The sequence below is a fragment of the Lytechinus pictus genome, chromosome 10 (assembly GCF_037042905.1).
Source record: "Lytechinus pictus isolate F3 Inbred chromosome 10, Lp3.0, whole genome shotgun sequence".
In the NCBI taxonomy this organism is placed as follows: Eukaryota; Metazoa; Echinodermata; class Echinoidea; order Temnopleuroida; family Toxopneustidae; genus Lytechinus; species Lytechinus pictus.
The window spans coordinates 25,973,549-25,994,132 of NC_087254.1; the positions used below are offsets into that span (position 1 = coordinate 25,973,549).

Consider the following 20,584-nt stretch of genomic DNA (forward strand, 5'->3'; position numbering starts at 1 on the left):
TAAGGCAATCATTGTACCCCATAATTAGCAGATTTCAAAGAAAAAAAATCTGCTACTTACTTAAGATTGAAGTCATCTGTAGAGAGACTGTAGTAGAACTCTTCTATGAGCTCATAGTCCGTCATGGCCTTGTCAATGAGTTCTTGGTGTTCTTTGAGCTTATCAGGGATAGTCTTCATCCATTCCTTCTGCTCAGCCAGGTCCTCAATACAGTTTTGCTTTTCATACAGCTTCCTTGAGATGTACTTGAACTCTTCACATGCCTGGGGGGAAAAAATGAAACTTCTTTGTTTATTTCTACAAAGATATTCCTTTTTCTCTTTTGAAAGGGCATGAAATTTATATTTGATGCCAGCAGGATTCCTGCTTGCAAGATGCAGTTCCAACTTTTGCAAGTTACCTAAATTTATTTTCAATCTATTTCTGTTATCATATACTTATCATATACTTTACCACTATTTTATTTTGCTATATTTGTGATGTCAATTACATCATCTTTCACAAATGTGGAAATGTATTTATGAAATCCAATTTACCTTCTTTTGGAACATGTATTCTAAGACAGAAGCCTGTTTCATAAAGGAAATAGAATATGGTAACATTGTTATTAGGTTACTAACCATGAAATATAAATAGCAACCTGTAGCCCCCTTCCTTCCCAGAAATGTTTTTGTATGTGTGCTTTGGGACTAAACTTACATCTTCAGCCTGGGTGCGGAGCTTCTTTGCCAGGAGCTCCAGTAGAGCATTGGCCATGGCCTTGCGTTTCTTAGAGAGTGTCTGCCTGACGTTCTCTGTACTGATGAAGAATGGTCCTATCATGATGTTAGATGGTATGGTGTTCTCAAGGAACTCCTTACGATCCAAATGCATCTCAATCTCCTTCTTAACCTCGGATGCCGTATGCTCTGTGGCATCATACTCCCTGTTTTAACAAGACAAAAGGGGGTGTTTTCATCAATCTTAAAATTGATTTTTTTTTTTTTTAATCTGTTTTAAGTCTATAAAATCAATTGTTGAATAAAAAACAACCATTTTATGGCCCTTCTACATCCCAGGGAAACTTTAAACATGGCCTGAATAGACAGGTGACTGTTATAGACAGGTTCTTATACACACAATCTGCCTCCATGGGAATCAATTTAAGTGGTAACTATAGGCAGGTGGCTGCTTTAGACAGGTTGCAACTAACACAGGTTTGACTGCGTTTATTTTGAAAGGAAAATACATAAAGATAATTTTTAATCCAAAATTGATTTGACATAAAATGATTTTAAGTTTGATAAAACGTCTCAGGTAGTAACCAAACAATCAATGATACATTGTTAATTGTTAAGTTGTCACTGTTCTGCTTAGTAAGATGCATTATCTATTATTTGTGCCAAAACTATTCCAGAGATTCGAAGATGAAGAATGAGATGAAAAAGGTGAAAACCTGATTTAAGGTATTTATATCATGTTGATTAAGATCTTTCATTTAATATATGCTTAATACTAAAGACACCAAAACAATTTAACATTTCCATCATCTATTGAAAAAGAAATCTTATCAGACTTACTTCATGTAGTCGCTGAGTTCTAAGTTGTTGATCTCTAGGAACTGTTCATACGCTCTGGCGTATGCCCTGAGGGGAATGAGGGACTTGCGAATGGCAGTGCGGATGGTATCTCTCAGCTCCTCCACCCTGGGTTCATGTTCGCCCACTGACTCTAGAAGAGGAGTGTCTGCCCAGGAGATGTCCTCTAAGACATACTATGATATGATAAGGAACAGAGAATCAATCGAAATATCAAGGATTACAAAATGTTTCTTCTCCTACTCCTCTTTATCTTCCTCCCTTCATTTTACTCCTTTCTTCTACTTCCTCCACCTTTACACCTTCTTCTCCCCTCATCCTTCTCCTTCTTCTTCATCTTTATAGTTATTATCATCACCATAACAGAAAAATGTTCATGTGAATGGTGATAAAGGTGCATATGAATATTACAGAATATAAAAACTGAAACTGATCATGATTTCTGATGGTGCTGCTGACATCAGTAAGGAGTACATACAGGAGATATACAACATGCCAACAAAAATAACAACATTGATATTTCTATTCACCCCAGCCAGATGGCCACATTTTATTAACTAACAATTGAAGGACCGATGAAGCAACTATCTCGACTTCATATATAAGTAACTTAATTCACATAAATAGTTCAGGACAAGATATTTACCTTTTCAAGCTGTGGGACATTTTGCGTAGCTCCAATGCCTTTATCAAACAGACCGGCCATAGAAGGCTCAAAGTTGGTCAGGTTAGTGCTGAAATGACTACCTTCTTTGTCAAGAATCAGGTCAACAAGAAACAAGCTATTTCTCTTGGGCCTGTAAAGAATTGAAAATAAAATATTAAAATGCTGACCTTTCTTGTGAAAGAAATTTCAACAACCAAACATCCGTGGTACTTAAAGGAGAATGAAACTCTTGGAGCAAGTAAGCTTTTGTGAAAGCAGAAAAATCAAAGAATAAGATCAACATAAGTTTGAGTAAAATAGGACTAGCAATATAAGAGTTATGAGCATTTGAATGTCGAGATCACTAATGCTATGGAGATCCTCCCATTGGCAATGCGACCAAGATCTATGATGTCACAGATGAACAACTCTCCCCTTTTGGACACTGAAAATATACCCCAAAACATCTCTTTTTGCTCATTCTAATCATATGACAAACGATTCATCAATGATATAATGTTGTGAAACCTCTGTACTTGTCCTCTCATAAAGAGAACACCTCACCTTGTGATAGACTCTATAAAAGTGAGAATATAAGTGACATAAGTACTAAAGTAATGAGGGAGTTGTACGTGTGTGACATCACAGATCTTGGTCGCATTGCCAATAGGAGGATCTACATGGCATTAGTGATCTCGACATTCAAATGCTCATAACTTTCTTATTATTCATTCAATCTTCCTCAAACTTTCAACAATATGTTTCTTTGATTTTTCTCTTTGATATGGATTCAGCTGGTTTCAAGGGTTTCATTCTCCTTTAAAGCCTTTATCTTTATCTTTTAATACTCCAAATGCACTAAAAGAAAAACATACATGCAAAGTAATTCAAATAAATCAAAAATTCTTTAAATGAGATACTTTTTTCATCATATCATTCATCATCAATTTTATCATCAATCATCCCCATTTTAATCTCTGTCATCCTCATCCTTATCATCATTTTAATAAATATTTCTAAGATTGCCCTTCATAAATGTTCACAAAATTCAAGGGTTATAACAATTGTTGATGAAGTCATCACTTTATTTCACCAAAAGATTGCATTAATATCATCATATATTATGCATTAATTGATTCTAAAAGGATTAACTTCTATAAGAACAATCCTAGGAGCTGACCATTCATGATTTATTAAATGAATAGCATGTTCACACAAGCATATCTTACTTGTAAGGACTATTGATAAGATCATCACCCCAGGTCATCTCCTCTTCGGGCAGCTCCATGACAGAGAAAGATGAATCTATGATCATCTGGGTAAAATTCACCAGGGAATCTTGGACCAGATACCTCAAAGAATCCTTAAGGAAATACAAGAATGATAAATATCAAAGTATTAAAACCTGTCAAAAAATTATAGTACAGTTCTGACAATGTGAAATATATTGGACCATTTAAGTGTAGTTGGCAGGTCTCATGATTGTTCAATCAAAACTAGACATCTAGACAAGACCCTATCCCTGATGCAAACAGACACTAATGGGGTATTGCAAGAAACTTGCGATCAATTACAAGTCTATATTTGTTCCCTAAATAAGTCATATGTCATGCAATTAAACACAAATTTGCCATTGATTGCTGATCTGCTCTTTCAAAAAGGAGTGTAATCTGATTTGCTAAAACTAGAATTGATCTATACATTGTAAAAATGCAACAGGAGATTTGCAATCGATTGCAAATATTTTCTTGCAACACCAATTAAAATTCACAGACAAAGGATTAAGAGAGAGCAACATTGCAAATAAAAACAAAATATCACTCACCTGCATGCAGAATTTGACCATCTCCATAAACTTTTTGAGTTTGGATCGTTGGTAGACCTCCCAGTTAGATTCATGAAGATTAAACCATCCCTTGCCTACATCACGTAGGCTGGTCCTGATAGCAGCACGGAGTGTGGTGATCCAGGTGTCCTTCAAGAATAACTGGACCTAAACAAGGAAACAACATTCCTGTGACTCACAGCAAATCACTATATTCTGATTATTTTGGAGATTCCAAAATCTTAAAGCTCACATCAATTGTATCATGCATTATCATCGACATTTCCCAATCATAATTCTATTTTATGAACAAGGCACGTTTCACAATAACTAAAAATCCAACATAAATTCCCAGTTGTTGTCGAACATATGATGTATCACCACATTAGTCAGATCATATTCATGTAATGTGCTCTACCACATATTAATGAGGTATCATGCTCATGTTATCACTTTAACTTTGACTTAAAGTTAAATTTGAATCACCCCCCCCCCTGTAACTTACATGTAGCTTTTATTATTTTACCAATCATGAAGAAGAATATACTCAACTAACTAGTCCTTAGTGATTATGTTTATTTTGCAGAACATCTAACCATTTTTTTTCTCTAAATGGGTGATTATAGTTAACCAACACAGGAAGTTGCTGAATATCACATTTCATTGATTGATGTCTATATATACGTACATGTAGATGTTAAGTGTGAATTTCAAGCATATTTGGTGGAAGGTTTTTTTTTTCCAAGCTTCCATAAGGTCAAGCGGTTGACAATATGGCAGAACAGTTATGCTTTACTAAACATCCCAAAAGCATTTAAATGTTTTGACCTATTACTAACCTGTGAACTCTGCTGGCTCTGGGTCTGTTCAAACTCCTCTAATCTCATGTACTTGGTCATGGGAACGTGAAAGAGGGACATGGCCGACACCTTGTTGCACTCTGCTCGCACCTTGTTGACAGCAAAGATTGCCTCCTCCCGGGTGAGGAGAGAGTTGAAAGCAAAGTTGTCGTACTGCTCATCAAATGGGTAAGATGGGACATTGGGGCACATACCTGAATTAAAATAAAGAATGATGGTAATCATAAATACTTAAGGGCAAGTCCATCCCAACAAAAAGTTGATTTGAATAAAAAGAGAAAAATGCAACAAGAATAACACTGAAAATTTCATCAAAATCGGATGTAAAATAAGAAAGTTATGACATTTTAAAGTTTTGCTTAATTTCACAAAACAGTTATATGCACATCCTGGCTGGTATGCAAATGAGGAGACTGATGACATCATCCACTCACTAATTTCTTTGGTATTTTATTATATGAAATATTCTAATTTTCTCCTCATTGTCAAGTGAAACAACGATTAATTCCTCCCTGAACATGTGGAATTAGCATTGTTTAATATTATATGGTTCAGTCAAGTTGGTCCTTATTGTCAAATCTGTAAAAATTGAAATATTGTATATTTCAAACAATAAAAAAACAAAGGAAATAGTGAGTGATGGACATCATCGACTGACTCATTTGCATGTCACTGAGTTGTGCATATCACTGTTTTGATGAAATTTTCAGCACTATGCTAGTTTGATTTTTCTCTATTTATTCAAATCCACATTTTCCCGGGTTGGAATTGACCTTTAAATGTAACATCACTAAATCCTTTGTAATGCTACATCAAAACAGACTCCAAACCTACCAATGATATGCCATTTGAAATAATGCAATAGCTTTGGTTTGATTCACAGTGATATGGATACAAAAAGTGATCATCATTCCACTATTAGATAATGAACATTTAGCAAAAAGATTGGGGGTGCAAGAAGGACTGTGATAGAGAAAGTAAGATGTTTGAAGCTGTAAATTCAGGTCTTTGAGAGATAGACAACAGGGTGGTGTGTCATATTAAAAGTAGATAGTAAAGTTATGAATGATTTTACACATAAACTGGACCATGTTCTTGAGTGGCACATGAGCTACATAGGGATAATATCTAGCACAAGGGTAACCAGTCCTCAGTTGAACAACTCAAGGACAGCTTTATGAAAGGGCCCTCGGGATGCTTCTTGCCAAAGTAGGATTTGCTAGAAAAATATTTTTCTCACCTGTTTCTGGAATGACTGGAATGACAGGTTCGGGTAGTGTGACGAAAGCATACGTGTCAGGACTCTTGGCAACAATCCTGTCAAAGGTGATTCTGTTCATTGTTCTGCAGAATTCAATGTTGACCTCTTTCTCAAGGGTGTGCACATAGTCATCAAGACTAAAGAAATAATAATATAAAAGAAAAATTAATTGTACATTTCTCTCACAAAACAATGACAAACAAAAATAGACAGTATCTTGAAAGATGAAAGATACAGAACTGACAAAACAAAAAAGAAATGAGTAAAAATATAAATAAATATGAATAACTGAATAAAATTGATAAATAACAAAATGGATTTACAAAAATAAAATACAAATCAAAATTAAAATCAGTCAAAATATATAATAAGTCTAGATACTTATGAAGTAAGCTTACAATTGACAGGGATATTGTTCTGAAAACTTCCAATATCTGAAATGGAGAATGGATCTAGGTATAGTATAAACAACCAGTAGTGGGAATGTTAAATTTTGATAACTTCTGTGGATTCTGACCTTTAAGTCCACTTTTCCTCTTGTGTGATCATTTTTTTGTGTGTTCTTGTTGCCACTGTTCTCTTATCAACACACACACAATGTGTAATACTCTATTAAGCTTGTGTGTGTAAAAATATGCGGTCGGTATGGACTTATGGTATTCACACCACCAAAACCAACTCAATAGCAACCTATGTAATATAATTGGTAGTAATGTAATAGCTTTTGACTGTCTGGAGTTGGTGTTGCCAGAGCGATTGTGGCATTGCAATATACTCCGAATACTGTTGCAATCAGCATTTCATCGGTATACCCACCTCTTTGCTTTTGTTAATGAAGGAGCACCAGTGGCCCACTCCACCATACGCCTTAGACTCTCAGGATCTAGTTCACCTACACCTTCCATTGGCATGAAGTCAACATAGAGGTTATACCTGAAACAATCATGATATTCAAGAATGATAAATCTCAAGGAATTTCTGGAATAGCAGAATAAGAACACAAGGCATATTAGCAATATTGTGTCTCGCCACTTGTGAAAATAACTAGAAATATCGCTATCTCCTTCGCAATGCAACAAAATAGTATCCAAACCTCATTGTGAAATATCTGGTATAGAATGTAATACCAAATACAATTTGAAAAGGGCTATTTCATGATATGCTACTCCTTTTCACCTTCCCCTGCATCTATTCCACCCTTTGATATGAATGACATTATTGTATTGATATTTTCATGTGACAGTAAATGCGTTTGTGGGTGCAGTACAGCTGAGGGCTATAGAAGATGTAGTGTCATAATGAGCTTATTATTACAAGATTCGGTGCATCTTCTAACCTCAACCCAATCATCCTACTCCTCTCCCTCCTCTTATGCTTATCTCCTTGAACTGCTAAATATACCTAATGTAAAGATAATATGGAAGACATCCTGGGTAACAAATATCCGGCCAACTGAGGGTCTACTTATCCAGAAGTGTATGAATTAATCAACATTGATTTTATCTTTTCCCTAAAGAATGACATATTGAACCTAATGCTAAATCCTATCCCTAATCCTAAACTCTAACCCTGATCCTAGAACTAGAATCCTAGAATTACAACAGGTATACACCAACTCTCAAACAGGTAATTTTCACTAAAATCTTTCCCAATGAAATCATGAAATTGATCTTTGATTAATTTTTACCTGTTTGGTCAACTCTGCCCCTCATTTAGGGAGGGGCCGAGTTACAAGTACACGCACCCTCTTGAGAACTAGCTTACCTGAGCAATGCTTCTGTATGTTGTCTGAGATGAAATGCTTTGCCTACAGCCATGGCAAAGTTTGTGGGGTCCTCTGCAGCAAACATCAAGCGGATTCTTGGGACCCAATACTGACCAGGAGATAGGACTGGAATCAACAAGTCAGAATATTTTGAATGGGAAATATATGAGAACATTTCAAAATGTAATAAAATATGTTATAAATTAATTTGGATTTTAGTTTCATAAACACATTTTCAATGGAAAATAAAAAGACTATCAACTTCAAGATATTATCATTTTTTTAGTTTTCTTTGGTGATTTATAGCATCAGATTAACTCTTAAGTAAGCAAAGATATAAAAATACTTTTAAAAAAGAATACATCAATTTTGCTCAAAGTCAACTATCCAATTTCTGTTGTGATATTTTGCTTGATCATACACTTATTAGAATACATACGTTACCTGGGATGGTCCCCTTCCCCCATCCCTAGTAAAGGATAGCCATAAAATTCCCAACCTGATTAAGATTACAGTCTCTAAAAGTTTTTGGAAACAATACCACATCATTCTGAATATTACTAGCATACCATTGCAACATACATCCACTTTAGTATTAAAAATAGTGTCATATAGAAATATTACAAAAAATAAATTGTGGCAAACTAATTGAAGACGACCAAAAAGATTGCGCAGTAGAAAAGTGTTTGGGGATTTTAGGGGGAAATTCGGGCTGCACCAACGGAAAGCATGTCCATCTGCCTTAGATATTTTTTACACTGCTTGAAGGTGCTTCACATTCTTTTGAAAAATATGATTTCTCATTGTTTCCAGACCAACCTTTGCCATTGTTGCCTCCATCAACCACCACATTGCCGTCTTTGTCTAGGATGCGACCGTTCAGATCGGTCTTCTGCACTAGGTAGAGCTGAGTCTCTGGGTCATAGGTCAGCATACCCACATCAAACCATTCATATTCAATGCTGGGATCTTTGGGGTCCACTGCAATGGAAAAGCATTAAAAAATATTTAAAACAAAATCGTCCTTCACTTCTGCTACTTTGCATGACCTCTCTGGAAATAACCCTCTAATCTGTTCAGTGTATACCCAATCATATCACATTTGTGCAACAAATTTCTTTATAATGAATTTATAAGAATTAAAGTTTCTATACATAATCTAAATCAAAACACTTTGATCCAATTGATATGAATCTAGACCATGATTCTTATGTAAGTTATACACAATCATTCAGACAACCTAAGGTGACATCATTTTTTTTCCTTCTTGTCAGTAAATAGGGGTAATATAGAGGTATGCGTCCAGTGTTGATGTTTCACAAAGCTGTTCATATAGTCACACGGGATATAACACGCAAATGGAACCTGTTCTAGGGTGCTAAGTCGGCTATGAGAATCCTGAGGCTATGACCATGTAGCTTTGATATGGCAAACAGTCACACACTCACACACACTAACAATGAAAAAGGATAAGATGTGGCAACTTACATTCCTCTGGTGAGTCCCATGCAGGAAGAAGGGCTCTTCCTGGTATGGGTTTCCTGCAGCCATTGTCCTGTCCAAGCTGAAGCCACTCCTCTGGAGTTCTGCACTCAAACTCCATATCGGTGAAGATATCTATGGGCAGGAAGGGTGGGAAGGGAGCCGGATCAGAGCCCCCGGCTCCATTGAGCTTCACAGCCAGGTTACCCTGGATCTGTTTGGGCATGAGCTGGCTGGTCTCTGCTCCGACTTGCTCCAAGAGCTGCTCCAGGTCTTGGCTCTGGTAGTCCCGCTTTCGTCTCTCAATCTCTATTTTTCGAGGACAGCGGCCTGGCGGGACGAAGTAGGGTAACTGCACTTTGGGTTTGAAGGACTTCTCTGGGAAATCCTGTAAGGTTATTGAAATAAAAGAGATGTCTTCTGAATAGTCCATAACAGATAGCATTTCAGTGTAATCATTTCAATTTCAGAAACTTATTCAGATATAACACAGGCATTTCCATTGCTTAAAATAGTGGCAAATATTCATGTTCTCATATTGACATGACATATACATTCCACACTTGAGTTTCTATTTTTGTATTTCTCATTTTCCTATAATTATTCTATAAATAAAGATCTCACTGTTACTTACTTTCCTACAATTCAATGAGAAAGCTATTTCTAGATCTATCTACATTATTAGTGAACGTTTAATTCAATACCCTCCATGCCAAAGATAAAATAATAACAAAAATAGTTATATTGCAAAATAAATTGTTTAATATCCAATACACTTAATCCAAATTCCAATCTCATATTTCTCATTATTCTAAATAAGCCACGAAGTTGTAGAAAACTTAAAAAACATACTGATTTTGCCAGGATCTCACTCGTTGCTCCATAAACTTGTTTGTCCATCTCCTTTGCAAACTCTTCTTGTGCCTGAGGTCCAGTAAAGTTTGTGACCTTCGGTGTGTGCTCGTCTTTGGCGACATTCCACAATACATCTTGTTGAGTCGGAGCCCCACTAAGAACATTCTAAAAAAAATCATATGAGATATGTAACCATGTGAAAGAATTGGGAAATAATTTATGAAATCCAGTATGAATAGGGGTATTAATAGAAGGTAGAATTACAAAATTATTTGAAATATAGGCAAGACTGCCTCAGTCAATCTCTAAGTACCACAGACATCTGTTCATTTTCGGCTCTGGATATATTTAATTTAATGCGAAAATATCACGCTCCACATAACATTAAATGTAATCTAGTGATTCTAGTCTTCATACTAATTTGAGTCTTGACTTGGATACTTGACTTGTGGAAGGTCATATTATGCAGACCTAGCTGTATTCTTGAAAATAAGTGAATCAATCCTTCTTTCCATTCTAAGAACACTTGCCAAATAACAGAAAATCAATTTTATTGGATTTTAACATCTGAGGTACATTCAATATGTTTTTTTTTTCAAAAGATGATCAATCAAGAATGAAATTGACAAAAAGGCTAAGTATTCTGTTATAAAAACAGGTATTCTCTGTAAAGATGGCTAAACAGGTACAAGATAACCTCCTGTTTAGTATTTTGTAGTTTTGCATTAATCCAGGTTTTAACTGTATTAAGAAAATAATTTACAAATGGATACACAGAGTACTATTATCTGAGCAAAACACACCAAAAAATAGAATAAGTTCCAACAAATGAAAATAGGCTAACAAAACATGCTACTATTGGAATGAATCCTTAGAAGCATTCAAAGTTTGCAAATAGGGTTTCATTTACAGTAAATTTTAAATGAGAAAAAAAAAGACTGAGCAGCATTAAAATAAAGTTAACATACTCCAACTCTTTTTGGTCCATCACCGCTGATCACATCAGAATAATATCCCCTCTGTTTTATTTCAGGGTACTTAGGTTTGTTGTCTGTCTGGATTGGGGGAAGCTGAGTTCTGTTTGCAGAGAAAGGCCTTCCACCATCTCTGCTCCTCAGGGAATTTCTTGAACTCATGGTTGGAACTACAACATGAAAATAAAAAAAATGGGAAAATGGGAAAATAAAGTTTTAAAAAAAATAAGATTTTCAAATTCAAATACATGTGAACAAAAAGTTTGAAGATCTGGTCATGGTTAAAATACATATATTTTCAAATGCCAAATTTCAAAATTGCTCTTGAAAAAAAGTTGAAACTCATATAAAATATTTCAAAATTGCCATTGAATTCCAAGGTAGAAGTAAGCACTAAACATTAAAAAGAAATTACAGATTTATTTATGCATTGTAAGGTAATATCTGTGGATTTTGTAAAATGATGCTTAAAGTCTGACTACTCTGGTAGTTTTTTTCAACGTTATGGAGGTCCCAAAACCCCATAGTATCCATACTAGAGTGGGTTCTGAGGAAGGGGTAGGCCCCACTCTTGGCGACACCCCAATACTTACCCGTGCTAATAAACTGGGACTCCACTCACGCGCGTTTGGGCCTCCCTAGCTTAGAACTAAGCACTAATATCACCTTAAAAACTAAATCTACAAGGTATGTATAATCTATTTACAAATTTAATAATGTTTAATCGGTACTCACCGGTTCTTTCGTTGCATTTTCAGACCATTTCTCACAATTCTTCGTAAATATTTGCGGCAAATTTTGTCGCCATAGACAGCTTAGCGTCCATCTTTATTGATAAATGGAGCGCCCTTTACGATAGTTGTTAATGCCGCGGAGAAATCGTTAGGCATTTTGGCCTGTGTTCAAGGCGTTCTTTCTGTTTTATTTTTTATATTGAAGATTGTGCATTTGTTGAATAGCGCCGTCTACGTCAGGTATGAGATCGAGTGTATAAATACACTCTTCCAAAATAATTATGATTCCGACCTGGCGCTGTTTAACTTCAATCTCTTTCACCTAAATTAGCGATGAATGCTAGCATTATAAAATATATATTATTAACGTCTGACGAAAAGAATAACCAACCGATCAGCTGACGAGAACGCGAATCACGTGATCTTCATATCAGCTTCGATCGCGAGTCAGAAGAGAAGAGCAGCTGCCCAGAAAATCAGGAAAAAGCCGTGAAAATGTAAGTTCCCCTTCATTTCTTTCATTTTTTGTTGTTGCTAACGATGCATTTACACTATAAAATTATAATTTAAATAAGAGAAAGGAATATAGCTTGTACTTGTGATATAATGTATAAATATCCTGTTCTCAGAGATTTCTAACCAAAAATACTACTGATGTCGCCTATGAGGTCCATACATAGGCAGGACAACAAGAATTTCAAAATGTGTTTGTTGTCCCAAGAATGATATCAAAATATTCCTTAATATCTAATTTATAATGTGAAACCACTTAAAACTTACGTAAAATTCATTTAAACTGTAAAAAAAAACAAATTCATAGCACCAACATGGTCCGAAAAAGCCATAGACATCGCGGTACCTTTTTAATACACTGTTCGTACTATCGATAGTTAAAACGATCACGATGTGCTCGCTAAATGCGCGCGCCCATCGGCGTCTGCTAGCCGTCATCTGCTGTGACTCTCCAATAGCCCCGCATGTGCAATTTTTTGTAAGATCGTCCCATATGCTGTTTTTCATGTTAGTACATACATGCGTGCACGTTATTTGCGGACGCAGATCATGTACGCATCTCCGTCGTCTGCTACGGCTCTCTTTATCAGTCCCAAGTGTGAAATATGTGTACATGGTGTATGTTCATTTGGTCTACATGCAGTTTGCCCACTTGTCATTTAGTCTAATGCCAAATGGGCTAAACCCATTTGGTCTACTGAATTGCCATTTGGTCTACACTACACTTGGTCTAATTCTCATTTAGCGAAATGTCCAGTTGGTCTAATTTCAGCATAACCTACATAATTACAATTTTTTTACTTTGTCAAATACCGGTACATAAAATTGGCTTTAAATCATGCAGTTCCACAGTGTGAAATATGTATATATTCGTTTGGTCTACATGCAGTTTGCCCACTTCTCATTTAGTCTAATGCCAAATGGGCTAAACCCATTTGGTCTACACTTGGTCTAATCCTCATTTTGCGAAATGTCCAGTTGGTCTAATTTCAGCATGACCTACTTAATTATATTTTTTTACTTATATATATTTTTTTAGTCTTTATACCAAATGGGCTTGACCATTTGGTCTATAAATTTTTTTTAATTGCCATTTGGTCTACACTTTGTGTAATTTACATTTGGTCTACACTACACTTGATCTAATTTTGAGTCCAGTCCAGGGTCTAATTTCAACATGACCTACATCATTATGATTTTATACTTTGTGAATTTTTTTTTTTTCTTTATATAATTTCATTTCACCTTATAGTCTTAGCATTGGTTTCAAATAAATAATACTTGGACAGTGGCAAAGTCATGATAATGGAGCCAAAAGTTTTGAAAGGTCCATATATGGTGTATCAGGTAAAGTTATAAAGTTGTAAGCAGGAGAAGCAAACAACAAAAAATGTTGAAGCGGGGGGGGGGGGGCGGTGTTCATTAATTTCCTTTTATTTTCCAATGCCAGATCAATCTTTGTTTTTGCTTGTCATTTTTTTTTTATGATATGTTCTGTTCACTCTACAATTTTTACTTATGATCTTTTTTTTTGGCTTATCATTTTTTCAGACACATTCGCACCCGAACCGACTCTACAATTAAGGGAAGAGAAGGAATTATTGAACCTCTTGAGAGAATATACTGGTCAAGGGCTGTAATAGTATACAGGGGCACTTCCTGAGAGAAAGTTAATTTTATTTTAATTATGTGTTTTCAGGATTTCTAATAGTACTATTGAAATGGCGGTGAAAATTATTGCCCCTGCTGATGAGATTTTTCAGCTGCACCCTTCCTTTATTTTAGTGAATAAGGTGTGGCACTGCCCTATATGATTCATTTTGAATTTTAATGGGCTCCAAAATGCAGTAATTTATAAATTATAGCATAATCTTATTTCGATAAAGCCTTTGACATAAACAAAGCATATTTAAAACAGATTTAGTTATTGCATATCAGAATGTTATGTTTGCCTGATGTTTTCTCAATAACTCTAAGCTGTTATTAATGAATTCTTTCTAGAAACAAAAATAAGCAATTTATTCAAACATGTCAGTTTCATTTTGTAGACATATGCATTGAATTTACCAATTCAGTATAAGGTACGTATGCCATCTTTCACAAATGTTGATTTTTATCACTGGTGGATCTGGGGGAGGGCACATCTGGCTCACCCCCCCCCCCTTAGAGAGCCTCAGTCGAGATTTGTAATGAAAATATACCATTTTCACCAAAGTATGCCCCCCCCCCCCCGGAAAGCAAGGCCCTTTTTTTGCTTGACAAATTTTCATCATGAAAATGTGCCCCCCCCCCAGGATAAATCCTGGATCCACCCCTGGTTTTCATTAAGTTTACATGTATTTTCATTTTGAAAAAAAAGGTTTCCTAGAGATTTATAAACAGCATGATTTACACTGAGCGTGTCATACACTTCTGTGCAGAAGAATATTATGGAAAATATCTTTTGCAAATGAAATTACTTGATTGCAATTATTTCTTACATTGTATTGTCATTTTACTTGATAGAAATTCATTATTTTTTATAACCATGACAGTGTTCTAATTTCATATTTGCTAAATTGTAATAATTCTTTTGATCTTCCTTCATCTTCATGAAAGTATGAATTCTAGTCATCTGCTTCAAAGTCTGCCCAATACAATGGTTACAAAGGGCCTAAGCATCACTTGTCATTTTTTAATAAGTAGTTAAGTCAGTAGTCAAGTAAGGGGTCAGACAGTTTGGCTGTATTATATTTGTTTAATTATCTTACTAGTGTCAATTTACTAAACTTTTGCTGTTTGTGATTGAACCCCCAAATTGCTCGATAGTACCATTATGTTGGACAGACGTTAATATTGACTAGAGGACTATTATTACTTTCCAAACCAACCTGAAGATAATATGATACTTCACGTAGTACAGGGGTATATTGTCTCCCTTCCATTGTTGTGATGTATGGGCTGGGTAATATCATCTAACTTGTCCTGGAATAATCATTCTCTGCAACAAGTTCCACTTCAGCGACTTTCAGTTGAACATCATCATTCCTGGCATTGGCGGCGGAAGCCAAAAATTTTAGGGGGGAACCGCCAAAACTTTTTGACAAAAAAATAAATAAATAGTGACCAAAAATCTTAGGGGGGGGGGGACACAGGAAACAAAAGTGAAAATTGACAAGCCAAAAAAAAAAAAAAAAAAAAAAAAGGTTATCAACAAAAAATTGAGGGGGGGGGGGTCGTCCCCTCCCCACCTAAAATTTAGGGGGATACGTCCCCCCCCCCCCACTTCCACCGCCTATGATTCCAGGTGCTTGGAGATCTTCGAAAGGCATGCTATAACATCCACTTAAGTTCCAGTTCCTTTCATGTTTTTTCCTCATCTTAGTGAGCATCTCCAAGTGTTCATATTTTTAGTGTCCTTTTTTAGATTTACCAAACTCAGTTTTATTACCTGATAAATGAAATTACAAAATTCTATCCCAAAAATTGAACACTTTGATCAAGTTTGGTTACTTAAACTTAATGTTAAATAAACTGAAAATATGTAATAAAAGGCAAAATAATGATAATGATGAAAAAAATACCGGTAATAAAAACAAAAGTTACTCAAATTCACTCAAAACCATACACTTATCTACTCTCCTCAAAAATCAGTTCTCACTTTTAGGTATTGATCATTCATTCAGTCAATTAAATAATAAAAAGAGACAGGAGATCCTCATCAAAATAAACACAAACACAGTGTCTCACACACACACTACACATTAATAGTAAAATCAGTTTGTATCTTTCGTGGGATTTGTTTTTATGTAAATCTGGATTCTTCTTGGTAGTAGGGCCTTAGGTCGCTCTGACTTGAACTTAAAACTTCCAATCTCAAGAAGGCAAGATATATCTCGGGAGATAGTCATCATCAAGATGTTTAGGAGTTCAACCTGGTGGTGAGGTTATTCATGATGGCATCTGGTATTCTGGCAGAAAGAATCAGAAATATAAAATGCATAAATACAATTGTTTATTTTTTTCAATACAAATTAAATTACCTGAGTCATTCAAGATAGTGGGTATTTTTTTTTTTTTTTGGGGGGGGGGGGGTGATGGCATGACAAGTTTTTAGTCAAAAGTATTTTTATCTTCATTTATCTTTTTTTTCCCACTTTGTATTACCATTTATTCAAAAATTGCAATAAACATATCAATAAATGAGTTTTTAATCTAGTTGGCAAAAGAAAAACCAGTGCAAAAGTAAAGCCAGTATTGGCAGTAAAACACTGACACCACGGCACTGACACTGACAGTGAATGTTCATTTTCCAGTGCATGCACATCACTGCCCCATCATCTTCACTAGTTTTCAGAAAATATTTAGTTATTTCTCAAATATGACCATGATTATCTTATTCATGTCATTACTCTGGTGTTTATTCATGATTTTAAATTCAGGAAATCATTCAGCAAACGAAGAAAACAAAGCATTTCTTGACTGTGATTCCGTGTGATTCAAGTTCAATTTCATTTCTGTGTGTATCACAGGTACGCACGTACGTGACGTAATCTTAATCTCTATTATGATGTAAATTAATCATCCCGCGCGCGATTAAAATGGCTCGAAATTCGACCAAATTCAAGGGCAGCTCAGCTTGCAAACCTCACTGAGAAGGGCTTCCCCAGCCCTTGCGATTCCCCGCGCTGCAATTTCACTGCAATACACAGAAAGGAAATCAACTCAAGTTTCACAATCAACGGAAAATCCGGAACCCTTCGAGACCCATTTTACAAGAAATACAACTAAATAAGGTAAGAATTGAAAGCAACTCAAGACATTTTCGACTTACCGACACTTTCATGTTTATTTTCGGAAGATTTCATGGAATTTGGGGCACGAAAATGACATCGGTAGCTCGCGAAAGTCCTGTGCAATATGATGACATATTTTTCATCGCACGGGAGGACAAGCACAAAGAGAAAATATCATGTTCATCCGCGATAACAGGGGCTTAATTTTGACGATATCGCATCGCTATGCGATTGCAATGATTGACATGCGAACGAAGCTTGCGTACAAATTTTGAGCACTTCCGCGACAGCGCCATCTAGTGACTACGGCCGTGCCTACCATACATGTAATGTTGGACCTCATTGGTACTACTACTAGGTCTAGGAGTGGTAGGCCCTAGACCAAGATGATTAATATTTTGTGAAAAATACAAATTTAATTTCATTTCTATGATCACTGCTTCTAATTAGGTAGAAATGTGCAGTTTCGGCCATTTCGTCAGGCAGATTTCTAATTCTAATTTCTACGTAAACTCTCTCTCCTTTGAAATTTGCTGCTGTGTTCTTCCTCCGCGCTCCGCGGATCGCAAACATACACGTATTGCGAGGTTAGAAGACTTACGTACATGTAGATAAGCACACGGGACTACATACCGGTACTCGACCCGAAAAGTGCTCGCGCCATTCTTAAATAATCTTAATTGATTGAAGACGACTGTGTAAGATCATCAAAGGATATATTTTACATACCTAAGTACGTGTCATTCTTAGACCTCTAGATACCTGGAAGGACAAATTCAGGACTGGATTTTCTTGTTCGCAATATTTCTTGTCGACTTCGACGTCGTTGAACAGGTTACGCGTATAATCGTTGTGTCGCGATATCGATCGGTTGCTAGGTTATTGAATGCAAATGCATATGTCGCAGCGCTAGGCTAGGCGATCGAGAGATACGAGGCCTCGATCTCGTCTGTATACTGTACTTCGGGCATGCTTAAATCAGGGAAGTGTTAAATAATAGGCCGACAGGTTATACTCACTCCGAAATCCACACTGCAATAGGGCAAAAGGGCCTATATGTTGACTCTTTCTGAATATGAAATTGAAAGAGAAAAAAAATATTAATAACAGTAGCGTACGCAGGGGCCAGGGGGGTGGTTACAGGCCGGGGTACTACCCCCTTATTTTTTGTATACCTACCCCCCCCCCTCCCATTAAACAGAACAAATGAATTGATGTTTCTTGTTCAATTTTACAGAAATATAAACCAGAATCAATTTGATAAAAGAAATTGATTAAGTCCCAAAATTCTATGAATGAGCAGAAACTGCCGCATGAAACCTCCATAATATGCATTTCTGTGGAATGTTGTGACTACACACCAGACATCTTGAGTGTAATGAATCTTTAGTTTACTGGTCCATATTTATCTATAAACTTGTTTGTATAACCTTTTTTTAAACCGGACACTAGCTTTTCGTAAATATTCCTCTATCCTTATTTTTTTTTATCAAAAGAAAGCTAGTTTAAGTGCAAAGGTTAAAAGGTTGAGTTGACATTCATAATTTTTTCAGAACAGAACCAAACGGATTAATAGCGCTCACTACAGTGTAGTGGATCAAGCTTTCACCAATAAGGGGGGGGGGGCGAATTAAACCATATTTTGCGCGATCGGCCGCTCAAAGTTGATTTTTGTTAGTTTCTCAAGGGATAAAATAGTCACTTTTTTGCTATATTGGTTCAGGAGCTACCTCATTCTCGTTGAAAATTTTGTTTCTTATGCAGGTATAAATTCTAGTTTGAAATCAATATCTTGCGGAGTACCCCAAGGATCACTTCTTGGTCCCTTACTTTTCATTCTTTACATCTTTACCTGTCCAATCAAAATGCTAGCGCGCAGCGCTAGCTGATTGGTTTTTACAATCAAACCTGACAAGGGATATCGATATTTGAGAACTTTATGGAACACGTAAGAGAAAAGGTACTTGACAAATCAAATAATGCAAGTGCACAGCGCCAAAAAATGTTGACTCAGACAATGAAAACAGACATTTTAAAGAGCACTTTTTGAAAATCAATTTGTCAAACAAAATACTGAAAGTTTGATGTCCGAACTGAAATATGTTTTCTATATTGACTTCAGTAGGCCTACTTGATATTTAGCTCTATATCAGCCTATCGAGCAAGATATGTATGTCATCGAAAATGAATGTGAGCGCGAAGCGCGAGCGATTTTTTTTTGGTAGTGATATGAAAGATTTTTTTCCAAGTCTTCCCCTCAACTTATTTTATTCACTCGTCTTCCTCCTCTATTTCCCCTTTTTTCCTCCTCTATTTTCGCTTCTTTTCCTTTCCCCCTCTTTTTTTTTAATCCTACGGGGGCCTGCACACCCTTAGCACCCCTCCCCCTTGATCCGAGCCTGTGCAATCACAGCCATGTCTAACTCTATCGAAAGGTCAAGTCCACCCGGCCAGAAAAATGTTGATTTGAATAAAAAGAGAAAAATCAAACTAGCTAGCATAGCGCTAAAAATTTCTTCAAAATCGGATGTAAAATACAAAATAAATACAAATGACATTTTAAAGGTTTTTTTTCACAAAACAGTGATGTCACAATTCAGTGCAGTGGCGTAACTACGGGGGCATGGGGGCACGTGCCCCCCTCCCCAATCGGCTGGCAAAAAAAACGGGGAAATGGAGGGAAAAAAGGGAGAAAGGAAGAGAAACGTAGTGGGAAAGAAAAGATTACTGTTCATTATATTGATATATTGTATTATAATTATGTTATGTTATATTACATAAGAAATATGTTTTTCATAACTTTATAAAACTTAATTTGCCCAGGGACTATGTCTGCATTGTTCCTGGTGCTCGCATTGTCTTTTTAACGAGATATATAATCCTGTTGTACTAAAACATCCCGGTGAGGCCAGTCAAATGTATTGATGTACACACGCATGGCCAAATTATTATTTCCAAACACCCCTTAACGAGTTTTTCTCTGTGTTCAAAATAACCCCATAAATAAGTTTTTCGCGGGCTTTATTTACACATTTGGCCCCTAAACAATTTGTCGCCAGAACATGACCCCGGGAAAAAAACATACTTTAAACACGTTTGGCTAGTCTTAAAAAAAAGCTTTGGAAAAAAAAACATACCCTAAATACGTTTGACCATGCGATTGACCATTGACCAGTTTTTCAAAACTACCCCCCTTTTTGAAAATCTGTTGTTTTGATACCCTTTAAACGCGTTTTTTTTTTTGGTCACGCGTGTTTACAGCAATATATTTGACTGCCCCCCGCCCCCCGGTAAAACCTCCCGTTTTCAAGTCAATA

At 36.1% G+C, this 20,584-nt stretch overlaps 1 protein-coding gene across 3 annotated transcripts in view; it reads right to left on the reverse strand.

Moving 5' to 3' along the window:
- The window catches only part of LOC129270399 (dynein axonemal heavy chain 1-like), a 70,823-nt gene extending 52,687 nt beyond the window's left edge, over positions 1-18,136 (reverse strand). For 2 of the 3 annotated variants that reach the window (XM_064105674.1, XM_064105672.1), the window contains exons 1-15: positions 17,997-18,136; positions 11,240-11,415; positions 10,269-10,436; positions 9,423-9,804; positions 8,754-8,915; positions 7,934-8,060; positions 6,986-7,102; positions 6,149-6,306; positions 4,888-5,102; positions 4,049-4,216; positions 3,453-3,586; positions 2,224-2,374; positions 1,560-1,753; positions 700-925; positions 61-263 (exon numbers count right to left, since the gene is read on the reverse strand). In XM_064105674.1, coding sequence (XP_063961744.1) covers positions 61-263; positions 700-925; positions 1,560-1,753; positions 2,224-2,374; positions 3,453-3,586; positions 4,049-4,216; positions 4,888-5,102; positions 6,149-6,306; positions 6,986-7,102; positions 7,934-8,060; positions 8,754-8,915; positions 9,423-9,804; positions 10,269-10,436; positions 11,240-11,407 — 2,573 coding nt within the window. In that variant the 5' untranslated portion in view covers positions 11,408-11,415; positions 17,997-18,136. Of the gene's footprint in view, positions 1-60; positions 264-699; positions 926-1,559; positions 1,754-2,223; positions 2,375-3,452; positions 3,587-4,048; positions 4,217-4,887; positions 5,103-6,148; positions 6,307-6,985; positions 7,103-7,933; positions 8,061-8,753; positions 8,916-9,422; positions 9,805-10,268; positions 10,437-11,239; positions 11,416-12,759; positions 12,852-17,996 lie in introns of those variants that run through there. The other variant, XM_064105673.1, reaches the window with a different exon arrangement.
- Between the last annotated feature and the right edge of the window lie 2,448 nt (positions 18,137-20,584).